Consider the following 14,290-nt stretch of genomic DNA (forward strand, 5'->3'; position numbering starts at 1 on the left):
AAATAAGACATGTAACAGTTGACATGTCACACTGTCACACAGATCAATACATTGAATAAGCCTGCGGTCATCTGTTTTTGTTCTCATGCCTATAAAAAGAGACAGGGAGAGATCAAACAGCAATTCTAATTCTTTTTTAATAGGAGAAGTGTGATTTTGCTAAAAAACACATGATTTTTAAAGGCTGTGTTAGTATACTTGAAAATTATACACAGGAATATACAGAAAAAGAAACAAACATTAATATCCTTTCATCTAGTCAAATATTAGAAGCAGAAGGATGTTGCGAAAATAAATTAATTCATGTTCCTGGAGCACTCAGTGTACTGAACAATGTCAGAGAAATGCCAATATGGAAATTAGTAAGCTTGAATTTTCTGAAGCTTGAATAATAGAGCTGGTATAGTGTACACTAAATAAATCTTGGGCCAGCAAACTGAGCAATGTGAATAGAACACAGCATAGCATCCATGTGGATTCAATGAGTCCTTTCATCTTGGGAAGTGAATAAGGGAAAGTTCCCATGGATAAAAATTATACACAAGCATGCAATTATTTGCAAAGGCAATCCTAGTCTTCTGGAAATTTTTGACTCTAAAAGACTTTTGGGTTTACAATATCAATACTGAATAGTTGCTTATGTATGTAAATGAATAATTCTCTAGGTTTCTTTTAAAAATCCACATAGTTACGATGTGGGATTATATCATATACCACATCTAGATCTGCAACACAGATCTCTGATTGCTATTAAGAATAACTAACAACAGAATTAAGTTGAGATCCACTAGAGATGATGTCAAATACCAATGGACATTAAGTTCCCCAGCCTGAGTTATCCTGGAAAACCTGTGGTTTCTAGTTTAGCAGATGATTGTAGTACTGCCTTTTGTCCTGTCTTTTGCAGCCTGTTGCTCTGCTAAGCCCTTTTACCCACTCCTTGCTTCTACATTTGAATCTTCCTATCATCCTCTTCTATTCCTTGTATCTATTCCCTGTCTCCTTCCTAGACATTCCCACTCTGTCTTTTCAGCTATTTGTATCATTAACAGTGTTTTGCTAGGCCAGATCTAGGTCTTTCTTCTCCTTTTGCTTTCCCTCTTCTGTGAGTTGCCTGTATCAGTTTTCTTGAGAAAAAGTCCTCTCCTCCCTACATAAGCATTTCTGTTCTCAGTAAAATTTTCAAAAATCATAGTCTCACAGCTCATCCTGTCTTCCCAGTTCTCAGGTTCAGCCTGCAGAAGCTGACTGATTACTCTCCTTTTTTCTCAGTTGTTCAAGATATTTATCCATCCTTTGAGTCCCATGTGCAAAACTCACTCCGACCACACTGGCCAGTTCTGCTTTTCCAGAATTCCAATCTCTTCTTTGCATAGTCCCTCACCTTTCTCACATTCTGTTCCTTCTGCAATGTTTCTCTTGTTTCAGGGCACTTCCCTGCATGGGCTGTGTGTCAACAGTGGGAAGAAATATCACCTGGGACATCTGCAGTACCTTTTGTCATAAAATGGTCCCCAGGAGTCAAGTATTTCAAAGAACAGTTTACCTTAAGCAGGCTTGCAATGCTAAGGTGAAGCATTCCCAAGGTGAACTAAGTATATGGGAATTTTTGTTGTAATTTTATCAAGGTTTCCACTGAACATATGTGTAGAGATTTTTTTTTCAACAACCTGACTAAATGCAGTCAAAAGAGATGGCAGTTAAAGACTTCCTCTATTAATTGGTTGCTATTTTGTTCTACATGCAATAAACAAAACATTTCTGCCTTACATTTTCCTTTGAAAAAATACAACCACTACCTTTTTCAAACAGTCTAATTTCATTAGGAACTGTTACATCATTGTGCACTGCTATTTAGTTCCATGAAAAGATTCTTTCTACTATGAATGACATCTGAGATTTTAAGCAGATCTGTCATATTCCCTTTTCTTAAACAGGATATACCCAGATAAACTACTAAGACTGGATTGCAGCTAATATTGGAACTTATCTATTGGAAGGTAAAAGAGTTAAAAGATAAATTGTACATTATCTTCAAAAGACACACCAAAAACACCAGGCTATACAAGGGTATAGATGGATTAAGAGATCAAAAATTAATATGTGAGTATTTACTGCACACAATCCAATGCCAAAATGAAAGAATTATCCAAACAGAAGAGGAGTTATTGGAGGAATGTATGAATATGAATACAGATTGGCATGCATCATTGTGTTGAAGATACTCAATAATTTACCAAAATTTATCACAAAGTTAATTCACTTAGGTTACAGTTATTATCCAGCTATTAGCTAAGATAACAAACAAGTCATCATTTAACAAGTCTACCAGGAAATATAGAATTAATGGGGAGCATCCAAAAGTCACCTGTCAATTGATGTCACAGAGAAGATAAATTATCTTATTATCTGCATTTATTTTTAGACAAAATATGTCAAGATACATAAAAATTTTATGTGAGCTTTGAACAGCTGGCAGATTGTCAGCATAATCTTAATGCATCTTTGGGATAACAAAGAATAGAACAGAGACTGATGCAGGAATGTGGGTCTGATTTCCAGAAGGCCCTCTGTGTAACCTGCATTTTGCCATTTACAACAATTTTGCAGTAAAAGAGACAAGATCCAGGACAGAGGTTTCCAAAGGCATGTTACTTAATTAGATTTATGTGGGACTTTTACATTTACTTCCCCTCTTTCAAAATCTTTCTGTTACCCCTTCTCAGTCAAGTCCGATAATTAGTCATCAAAGGATTACTGTTACTGTTATTTGGTCATCTAAAATTGCAACTATTAAGCATATTTTCTGTTAGTTATCTTAAATTCATACTAAGCTGTGGTGTACCTCTTAGATCCAGTCTTTAAGATGACTGGATAGATCTCCATTACTTCATGGCAGAAAAACAGTAGCTGACCTTAGAGTGGGTGGTCCTGCACTGTCCAACACTGGAAGTTAAGTAAGAGAGTAAAGTAACTACCTCCTGTTCCAGCAGGAACTTATTTTCTTCTAAGACAAGGAAGGGTGGTAAAAATTTCTCATTTGTCCAAACAGCTGATCCCAAATTCTACCCTAAATTAGAGACAGTACTAGGAAGGGAAGTCAATATGTCCATTGTTGGCTGCTTGCAGGCTAGGTAGAAACTTGTTCTTTTTTATTGCTATAAACCACAATATATATGTCTTAAAAGTAATAGGACCTCTCCTATTATAGGTTGAATTTACAGTCATAATACGTAGTGTTGCTGCAGAGAACCTTAGCACTGGCTCTACAGTACCTGTACTGTAGCTTGTGTGAAGAATTCAGCCATCCTAAACCACTGGCTTTCAGAATAGGTGCTGATCACAGAAATAGCCAGTGGACTATTAATTATTTAGTGGTGGACTAGAACTCTGCATTCCTTCCAGATTTCAATAATTGGATGGTAAGGAGAGACCTTTCTCTCTAGACTGGAGATGGCCTGAACTCTTTTGCAAAGGGAAGTATTTAAATGGACAAGGTCAGATTGACATTTGCAGTACTTCAGGAGAAAGATCTGGAAGAACTTAACTTGGGTTTGCTTCTCCAAAGTGGATTGAAGAAATTGAACATTTTGTCTTTCAGGAAGACATCAAATGTGTGTTTTGCTATTGTTATTTTTATAATGAGAATGGCTCCGATATATGACACTTACACAGTCAGATTTCTGACTCTGTTAAGTGACTGAGAAAACTAAGGGCAAAATACTACCAGTGTCACACAGGTAATAACAAAACTGCCTTTGACATCAATGGAGTGAGGATTCTGTTCACTTTCTTTTTAAATTAAAACAGCAAACTTTTAAATTTGAGGTGTTAAAAATATAATTTTTGTACTCCAGCATTTTCACAAACCTTTAGATAAACAGAAAGATGAGATCCTATCTCTAAAAATATCCAGTAGTATCGTCTCACAAGAAAAAATGACCAAGCAAACTAGAATGCTTTTTTTGCACATGAGGTAACTTCGTGCATATTTTACAGTTAGGCAGTAATGAAATCCTACTTTAATTTCTGAAAGATATTGTACAATGCTGTACAATATAATGTCCATAATTTCCTGTCAGAACTGCTAAACACCTTCCTTGTTCACTTTTTCTCCAAATAATTTCAAAATTATTATTTCACTATCTCTCAGATTTTCTCTGTCTTAATATGTGTCCTCCTTTCCTTTTATCAGATGTTTGCATAAGATCCAAAGTTAATACCACTACTTACACAAAAGTATGTCCACAAAGAGAGGAAAACACAGTTACCGAAATACTAGCTTGAACTGAATAAATACACTGAAATATAATCCGTGCTGTCTGATTAAAATCCATCCATGATGAAATTGATTACTACTTTTTTACATCAATTTCATCATGCAAGTATCATTCTTTGTTCCCGAGTAATAAACAGTTAACAAACTGTTGCTTACTTCATTTACATACCTATATTAAAAATACAAAATAAGTACTGAGACAAAATCAACACCCCTCCGAACCAAAGACCCCCTGAGCCAACTAATCAACAAAACCAGAAATCACTCCAAACCTGCCCAAACACTCTTCCATACACTCAAAGAAACTCTTCTGAGTCATATGACCTCTCTCTGAAATTAGATTCCTACAATTCCTAGTACATTAATAAAACATTAAATCTTTTTCTTTCCTCCCTTGAAGTTCTGTAACCAAAAGCAATTTATCAGCTTCCCCAAAGTAATGTTATTTTCCCATCAGTGCTATTTTATCACAGTGCCCCAGATCCAGAGGACTAGATTTATCACAAGAATGACTGACTAATATTTAAATACCTTCAGCAAAATATAAGACAGATAGTTTATCATAGAATCACAGGACATCCTGAGTTGGAAGGGACCCACAAGGATCATCGACTCCAACTCCCAGCCCTGCACAGGACAGCCCAAGAATCACACCACGTGCCCGAGAGCATTGTCCAAAAGCTTCTGGAGCTCTGTCAGGTTTGGTGTTGTGACTTCCCTGAGAAGCCTGTTCAGTGCCCAGCCACCCTCTGGGTGAAAACCTTCCTCCTCGTATCCATCCTAGACCTCCTCTGACTCAGCTTCATGCTGTTCCTGAGAGTCTATATGATGATGAAAAGGATATTAAAGGATATCAAAAAAGTTTAACACCTGCGGTTTTGACCTTTTTTCTTCAAGATAGGTAGTTCCACTTACATTTTTTCCCCTCATTTCTCGTCTTCATCTGCAGACTTCAATGACTAGGAAAAGCCACCTATTCTAATGCAAGTGATATTTTAAAATATTCGAAATATTTATGCCAATCAGGCATTTTCAGGAGCTCGTGTTATAATGCTGCCGTCGTTTACAACATTTTTGGGAAACCTTGCGACTGGTGCAGAATATGGGGAAGTTGACGTGGAGCTCAAGAGTCCCGAAACAAATCTGGAAGGTGCTTAGCCAACCACATAAACCAGTGATTCAGTCTCCGCAGCCTTAATGTGGCATTTTAACATCGCTTTTACAGCCACGTAGGTAATGTACACAATCAAACAGCGTGCTCCGGCTCTTTAACTGCTCAGGGCGCCTTCCAGGGCCCGGAGCCGCTCGGGCACGAGCGCACGGGTCACCGCCGCTCCCGAGGGCACGCGCAGGGCGGCGCCGCGGGGACTCTGCACCCCGGCGGCGCGGCGCCTGCGCAGCCAGCCATGCCGGTTCCCGGCAGAACAAGGCAGGGCAGGGCAAGGGGCGAGGGCAGGAAAGAAGGAAGGAGGGCGGCGGGAAGGGGGAGGCAGCGCGGAGCACATCAGGTGATCGCATCCCGTGACGGCCCCGGGCCGCACGGCGGCTGCGCCGAGGGGGCGGTCTCGCTGCCCGAGCTAAGATGGCGGCCTCCAGAGCCAGGCTCTGAGGCAGCGGGAGCGGTGTAGCGGCTGCCGCCCGCCCTGCCGGCTGGAGGGAGGGTGAGGGGTGAGAGCTCCGCTCAGTGCCCCTTCGCCCTTATCGCCGGGAAAGCCTATTGCTGGTGGGGGCAGGTCCGGGCAGCGCGGGCTCCCCGGCCAGGTAAATCCCAGCAGCGGGGGAGGTGAGGGGGCGGCGGCAGCCCCCGCCTCCTTCTACGGTCCCGGGCGCTGCTCGGGGCGGGCGGGCGGGGGGCGCGGCCGGCCCGCGGGGCTGAGCGGGGAGCGGGGCCGGGCCCGGGGCAGCGCTCGCTCTGCCGCCCGGGGGCTGATGCTGCCGCCGGCACAGCCCCGCTCCTGCCCCAGCCTTGAGGGGTCTCGGGCTGGGAGCGGGCGTCCCTCGTCCCCGGCGTGGTACCTGCCACCGGCCGCCCGCAGCCCGCAGCCCTTCGCTTCCTGTATCCGGGCAGGGCACAGGGCTCGGGGTGTTCTCCGGTCTCAGCCCGCCCCGTGCTTCGCTCGGCGTGTCCCGCACCTGATGCGGTTTCTGTAGCCTCCGGGCAGATTTTGTCCTCTTTCTTGGAAGAATATTGACGTGTTCATTAAGAATAAAAGACACGTTATTTTCCTCCTTCAGCCCTCGGCTCAAAATATACCCGTCAGGAGATGCTTTAGGAAATAATTTATGAAGGGTGGGAGAGATGTGGCGGAGATACGCTCTCGCAGAGATGGGATTTTATTTCTTTTTTGAGTGCTAACAGTATGCCTGAAGAGCATGGGCAGAACTAGATGCGTCTTTCAGAAAATCTACCCTTAATGCTCTTATTTTTCGAAGAGCATTTGAATTTCTTCCAGGCATGCTTTTAGCTTGGTTTTTGTTTTCTGAGAGTCAAAACAAGTAGTCATATTGGATGGCTTTCTGTCTGCGGTGAGCTGCCAGCAGTCTTTGGGATAGATTTTCCTGTAGAGTGGTGTGAAGCTTGTGCCTTCATAGCTGTGCCTCTACTGAGGGGCTGAGTTCTGGGCCGTAAAAATCTTGTCTTAGCATTTCATTTTGGGAGGGAGAAGTCTTTTTCCTCTTTTTGGCTTGGTGCTCTCAAGCTGAGGGAGTGTTTGAGCATTCTGCTTGGGGGGAAACATAGGCCTAGAAGTTTATTCAGAGACTGCCTGTGGATGCACTTAATCTCTACTGTGTGGCTGCTTTTGAAGTTAATGTAATCTGAAATGTGTTTTCCCTTTTTCTCCTGTGCTCTTTCGTGAATAAGATCTGTGATGGCTGGAGTAGATGAAATTGAGTAGATAACTGCTTTGTTTCATGTCATTTAGCACTGGTTAGATAATACAGCATTTCAGAAAATATTCCTTGTTTTAGAATTTAAGTTCTCTGAAGCCAAAGTCTTTTTTTTTTTTTTTTTTTAGATTTGTCTGCCTAGGCTACTTGCATGTAGTGAGATATATTGAAAAGCAGGAGGCTGTTAAAAGGACTACTAGTGACTTGAGTTTGATTTTAGGATTTAGTTAGGAAGATGCTTTACAAACAGTCCGATGAATAAAATCAAAATAGCAGGAGATCAGTATTACAGATGTGAAAATTATGCTTGGCTCTAGCCTGCTTCAATTCATAGATATGCAGCCTGGTCTAATTCCTGCCTAGGCAGCCAGAACACCTAACTAGAAGTTACTGGCACCTTTCTATTATTACTGACAATTTTTTTCCCACTTGCAGGAAATATCTGAGTGCTTGGAGACCGAGTTGCATTTCTGTCCCTGTGTGGTATAGACTTTCCAGGAACTTCAGCCTTGTATTTTAGCTTTGCTGGAACACTTTTTTTAAAAGATTTATTTTGTATGTGTTGCTTGCTCCTCTGGGTATCATGTGGCATTTTTCATAGTTTCCAAGTACATATTTGTCCTAAGGGACTGAATCACTTTGTATTTCCAGCTTTTAAGTGATATATTGAGGCTTGGTCTTTAAAGCCAGATCTGTTTTTCATACTGAGGAGGTGACTTTGGTTTTGACTTGTTTGAAGCTCAGTAAGTGAAACTTACTGACTTAATAATTCTTCTGCTGGCATTCAACCATATCTTGAAGTGTTAACCTTCAACTGCTTAGCTTCCTGATTTGCTTCCAAAAAACTATTCTCATGTCAAAAAAAAATTAACAGCTCTCTTGCCTCACTAATAAAACAGAACATTATTCTGAAGAAATATGACAAGATTGCTAAACTGTGACTGAAAGGAACACCATTTTTTTACTTGTTCCTTCCCTTAGTGAGTGTATACTTTTGTTCTGATATTGGCCTGTCTAGCTGGTGAATCAGATTAGTTCACCGGTAAAGCAGAATGCTAATATAAATTTAAAAGAAGAACAGAATCTTCCACACTTTTTCTTATCCCTAACACTGGTCCTCAGTGAGGGAATGGGTCACCTGGAGGATGGACTTTAATGTCACCGTCATTTATGGTAGTAGTAAGGCTGAAATTCTCAGCCTGTTTCTGTCCTAGGCCACTGAAGGTGGGATTGCTGTTACCTCTGAGGCAGGTTGCAAGTAGCTCCTTTTAAGGATCTGGTGGATCTTATCTCCTTGTCCTCTTGCAAAATGGACTGGGAGTTCCTACACTACAGATGGAATCTGTTTGCACAGCTTATTAGGCTGTAGTGCTTTAAGAGAAAAGTACCATTCAAGGAAGAGGAAAAATTAATGCTTTTTAGAAAGAATCTGTCTGGAGGAAAAACTCTGCCAGTTAGTGACCACAGCAATGAAAGAGGAGGCTGAAACATAGACAGCTAAAACATTCCAGTGCAAGAAAACTCACTTATTTAAATAATGCCTTTACAGCTGCAGAGGTATAGATAACTGGAAATCAGGCTCCAGACCTTTAAGTTAGTAGACAGGCATGTAGAACCACAGAATAAGAGAACCTTAGAGGGTTTTTAGTGCTTTGCTCCTATTTCTTTCTAGTTGGTCCCTGTTCTTCTGCTCACATTGTGTCTTCTTTCTCTCAGAAAAGTCATACTTGAACTTGCTATGACTGTGTGTCCCTGTGCAGTAGACTTTCCAGAAACTCTCACTTGTATTCAGCCATGCTGAAATAAATCTTTAAAACAAAATCACAGTTTCTTATCTGCGTTTCTCTTCCTTTTTGGCCCAAGAAACCTCAGGTTCTTATCAGCATTTCTTTTACTTCTCCCTGCAGTAGAACAGAATTATAATCCTGTATGGGGCTCTGAATCCTACCTTGTTAAACCTTGGTTTAAGAAAGATATAGAGGCTTTGCAATAATACAGAGATAATATAATCAGGAAAAAAAATCAATCTGAATTTTGCACTAAACTTTGAACCCATGTCCCAACTTCTGACTTTATTTAATAAATTGCAGGAAACTTACGTGTAATTACAGCTGTGCATATTGCTTTGATGTCTGCAAGGTCACTGCTTTTCTTCTGACTCCACAAGTGCTGGTTTGAGACAGACTTGTCTCAGTTTCCTGAAATAGATTGTTTTCCCAGATGGTAGTTTTGTCTAAAGAATGTGAAATCCTGGAAAAGTGGAAAGTGCATGCAAGTTGAACATAGCTTGTGTAATATACCTGCTTGTGTAAAAGTCCCTTTCAACTCAGACTATTCTATGATTCTCTGTAGCTTAAACTCTGTGGCAAGGGGAGTCCTGGAAGCAGTTCAGGCCCTTTAGTTTAAGGAGTTGCTATTTCTGGTACATGAGGCACACAAAAATGTGGTTTCAGCTCTTCCCCTAAAGCTGTTTCACTGCTATTTACAGTTGTACAGGAACCAAATAGGAAAGTATTGTTGAACTTCAGTCCGGTTAAAAGGTTGATTAAAATAACCAGAGGATATTTTGGAAGTTCTTTAGTTAGAGTCCCAAAAGAAGTTGCAAGTTGTAGACAATACTTTACCTGCAGAGTCCTTGGATTATTTGACTACAGTCTGCATTCAGCATCTCCACTCTCAGCCAAGCAAATCATGTTTACAAACTGCTCCTTTCAAAGTAGTTTTTGCCTCTGCTCCAGTGGGAATAGAACAACTGGGTGTTTCTGTAGTATCAAACCTTTGAAAACCACAAGTGTGGGATATGCAATAGGTGTGCTGTGAGGTATTCAAAATAACCTTTGAAGTTGTGACTTTTCTACTCCTAGGTACCCCAGAACAGTAAGATGATTGCTTGACTTAGTGCCTTATTGTCCTGGATGCTCTTATGAGTGAGATAACAAATTTCACTCGATTTTTATGTTGTCAGTCAACTTTTTAAAGGTCTGTTGAAGGTAGGAAAAGGAGGTAAAGGTAACAAGAATGTTGTCTTATTTTTAGAAATTAAGCAGACCACTATAGCTTACACTGGCAATATGGCTAAACTTCATTAATGCTAAAGCCTGATGGGCTCTGCAAAGTCAATGGTTATACTGTCTTAGGTGCTAAAATTACAGCGTTTCACACTGTAGATAGTTCAAAAGAGATGCCACGCTGGTTCTGCTGGAATGAGTGAAGGAAGAGAACTTCTTGGTTTCTTCTGAAATACCTTTGTCTTTGCTATGAAGTATTTTTTTCATCTTGTTCTTACTGTGGAATCAAAGACAGCTGGACAATAATTGCTGGGCTTTACCACAGCAGCCCAGAACACTAGGCTATTGTTTGCCTTTTCTCTCTGTTAAACTGCTGGAAAATGTGTACAAGAATTAATTGTTACTAGACTGGAGCATATATTGCCCCTGTGGTAGTCTCCTCAGTTGCAGGGATGATTGCAAACGATGTCCAGAAGCACAGTGAGTAAAGCATTGAAGCTAAATTATTTTAATGGCTTTCAGCTAAACAAAAGAGTAATCTGGTGAATTTGTCACTTGCACTTCAGGTACAACACTTTGTGCATCAGTATCTTGATTCTAGTGAGATGCTGGTGTTAAAATTACTGGAAGCTGCTGCTAGTTCATAACTGAATGTTTCTTAGTTCTATACTATAGGAGTAGATATTTGCAACACTGAGAACATCTTGCTTTAAATACTCTAGAGCAAGTGATGTTCAGGTCTGGGAGACCTAATAGAGCTGGTCAGAGGAGTCTGGTATTGGTGAAACTGGAATTACAGATGAATAGATCTTTTAATCCTGTACTTAGTTTAGCTAGTCTTGTTATAAGCCTCTTATTTTGTTTTTATTAGTACTTTAGTCAATGTCAAGAAAATGGCTTTGAAAGGGAGGCATAAAGATTGAGTATATGGCATGTTGTTCTGAAAGATAACTTTAAAACAAAATTGCCAGATCTGAAGTGTGCTACTGTACAGTAAGTTCTGCGTAGTTTGGATAGAGCATACTGTTTTGATTCTTATCCATGGTAATCACAATAATAGTTCTTAAACCAAGCAAAATTGAGAACTTCAGGAGTAATCATAGAATGCTTTAGGTTGGAAAGAACCTTCAAGATCATAGTTCCAACCTTTCTGCCGTGAGCAGGAACACTTTTCACTTGGTCAAGTTGCTCAAAGCCCCTTCCAGCCTGGTCTTGAGCACTTCCAGGGCTGGTGTAATGGGGTATCCGGAACTTCTCTGGGCAACCTATTCCTATGCCTCACCATGCTCACAATAAAGAATGTGATCCTAGCATCTAACCTAACCCTCCTCTCTTTCAGTTTAAACCTGTCACTCTGTCTTGTCACTACATGCCCAAAGCCCCTCTCTGGTTTTTTTTGTAGGTCCCATGAGATACTGGAAGGCTGCTCTAAGTTTTCCTTGGAGCTGCCTCTTCTCCAGGCTGCACAACCCCAGGTCTCAGCCTGTCTCCAGAGGAGAGGTGCTCCAGCTCACTCTCTTGCCATCTTTGTGGCTGTCCTCTAGACTCCCTCCAAAAGGTGTGGACCTGGTCTTTCTTATGCTGGGAGCCCCAGAGCTGGACACAGAGCTGCAGGTGGGGTCTCAGAAGAGCGGAGCAGAGCGGAAGAATTGCCTCCGTTGGCCTCCTGGCCAGTCTTCATTAGATGTGGCCCACAATGTGGTTCTGGGCTGTGAGCACACATTGCTGAGTTGTGTCAAATTTCTCATCAACCAACACCCCCAAATCCTCCTCAGGACTGCTTTCAAGCCATTATCCACCAAGCTTGTATTTGTGCTTGGAATGGCCCAGCCCAGGTGCAGGATCTTGCATGTGGCCTTGTTGAACTTTGTGAGGTGGGCATGGACCCACCCCTCACACCTGTCTGAGTCCCTTTAGGTGTCATCCCTTCCTTCCTGCCTGTTGATTGCACCACACTGCTTGGTGTCATCAGCAAACTTGCTGAGAGCTCACTGTCCATATCCCTGACAAAAATGTTAACGCAGTGCCACTCTCAGTCTTGACTCCTGAGGAATGCCGCTTGTCATTTTTTCCACTTTAACATTGAGCCAAGGACTGCAACTCCTTGAGGAAAACCCTCCAGACAATTCCCTATCCACTAACTGGTCCACCTGTCAAATCTGTTGTACTTCAGTTTAGGGGCAAGGTTGTCAGGCAGGACAGTGTCAAGTGTGCAGGTCCAGGTAGATGATGCCAGCAGTCAGTAGCAGTAATGCTGTTGAATATTCTGCCCCTTGTAAGACTTTGTTTCCAAAAACTGGCTTTAGAGAATTTTACTTGCCACGGGTCATTGGAGTATTAACTCTGAAGGTTTGACTCAAAGACTGAGTCATTGAAACATGTAAATACTGCTCTTCTCTCTTCCTGGAGGCAGTACCTCAAGTTTCCTTCAGTAAGTAGTGATGATTGTTCTGGTTCTGCACCTGAGGGAAGGAATTCTAGAGTTCGTTTTGAGCAGGTTATCCATTCTTCATGCTTATGATTCCATAACTGCTACAGCCTTTGCTCAGAAAGAAAATAACCTGAAGTCGTAAAGGGTAGAAATTAGCGATGAGCTAATGTTACATCCATCTCAAAGTAAGACATCTTCCTTTGCCAAGTCAAGCAGAGTTAGCTGAATGTAGAAGATAATGGGTTTTTATCTAACTTTCACTGCGGTGCTGACTGGGATTGGGTTGCTTGAGAATTGCTTCAGGCAAGCTGTGTTCTTGCAGACCAGTGTTAGTGTGTGTGATGTTTTGGGGATGCCACCGTGTTATTGGTGTGAACCTGAGAATAGTACCAGTCTTCAGTCAGTAACAAGGAAACCTGATACAAGTAATTTGAAAATTAAGCTAATGCTGTAGCAGTAAATGGAGAGTGACAACTTCACTCTTGTACTTAATCAGGGAATGTCTGCTTAAGTTCCTTGTATATGCAGTAACAGCGTAGTGTTAGTAAAAGGGGGATAATTTCCTAACTACTCCACATGCATTTGTTTCAGGCATTGAAAATAGTAACTTAGAAGCATTCCTTAAACTCAGCTGCTCCTAAAGCAGTGATCATTCAAGCAGTTGTGGACAAGTTTCACTAAATTCCTTTGTGTGTGTGTTTAGAGAATAGATATTCCTATGTGAAATAAGGATGTTAGTGGTGAGGTTGCTTAAGCTTTTACAGCACAGGAATGGTACTTAGTCAGCTCTTTAATCACAGTGCTTAGCTAGTAAGTAAGTTTCTCAACTTCAAGTTCTGTTTCAGACTGGAAAACAAACTGTTCTAAGTATCCAGCTATCTCCTTACTGTTTATTTCAGAAATGCGGTAAGACTTTGGTTTAGGTGGAGTAACAGGAGCTGGTCAAATAATTTTATATCATACGATTTTTTGGAGTAAAGCATTTTGGAGATGACATAAAATATACTTAAATTTGAATGTGCAAAGGTGCACTGAAAGTAGAGTGATTGTAATATGGCAAATGGGGTATAACTTACTGGAACCTGGTACTGTTAAGGAGTAGCTAGTGTAACAAATGCAGTGAAGAAACTAATAATTCTTGTGTAATTTGGTTCATGTGTTGTTTGATAAACTGAAGTTTAAAAACAAAGTCTTTTTGTCTGAAGCATATTGATGATTAGTGAACTTTGGTTTTAAATAAGAATCCTGAGTGCTAACAGGATGTCTCCTTTGTTTCCAGGTCTTGGCACAGAATGAATATAATTAGAGAAAACAGAGATCTTGCTTGTTTCTACACAACAAAACATTCATGGAGGGGAAAGTAAGTAGTATGAAGTTTGTTAATTTCGGCTTTTTTTTTTAAAGTTTTGTGTGACAGTTTTCCTCTCTGTTATTGGATTTAACTGCATAGTTTTAACTTCATCCAGCTGATGAATGAAAATTGGACTAAAGGCTCCTGCTGCTCAGTGTCTGAACTAAATGTATTTTCACTAGAATCAGTTTAGATCTTAAACATTGTGGTTTAGCATTCCTCTGCTTGTGTTCCCACACTGCAGTGTAGCTCTGAAATGGACCACCTGACCTTGTCAGCTACTGAGTCTTGGACTTAATATATAAAACACTAAATTTAAAGTGAAAATTTTT

The 14,290-nt window shown here is 41.0% G+C and overlaps 1 protein-coding gene across 2 annotated transcripts in view; it reads left to right on the forward strand.

Annotated features, from left to right (window-relative positions):
- The first annotated feature begins 5,820 nt into the window (after nt 1-5,820).
- Nucleotides 5,821-14,290, forward strand: part of DNAJC13 (DnaJ heat shock protein family (Hsp40) member C13) — a 65,750-nt gene continuing 57,280 nt past the window's right edge. For both annotated transcript variants that reach the window (XM_066320788.1, XM_066320798.1), the window contains exons 1-2: nt 5,821-6,040; nt 13,887-13,967. In XM_066320788.1, the coding sequence (XP_066176885.1) occupies nt 13,900-13,967 (68 nt within the window). In that variant the 5' untranslated portion in view covers nt 5,821-6,040; nt 13,887-13,899. The remainder of the gene's footprint in view (nt 6,041-13,886; nt 13,968-14,290) is intronic.

This window comes from Sylvia atricapilla, chromosome 1 (assembly GCF_009819655.1).
Source record: "Sylvia atricapilla isolate bSylAtr1 chromosome 1, bSylAtr1.pri, whole genome shotgun sequence".
In the NCBI taxonomy this organism is placed as follows: Eukaryota; Metazoa; Chordata; class Aves; order Passeriformes; family Sylviidae; genus Sylvia; species Sylvia atricapilla.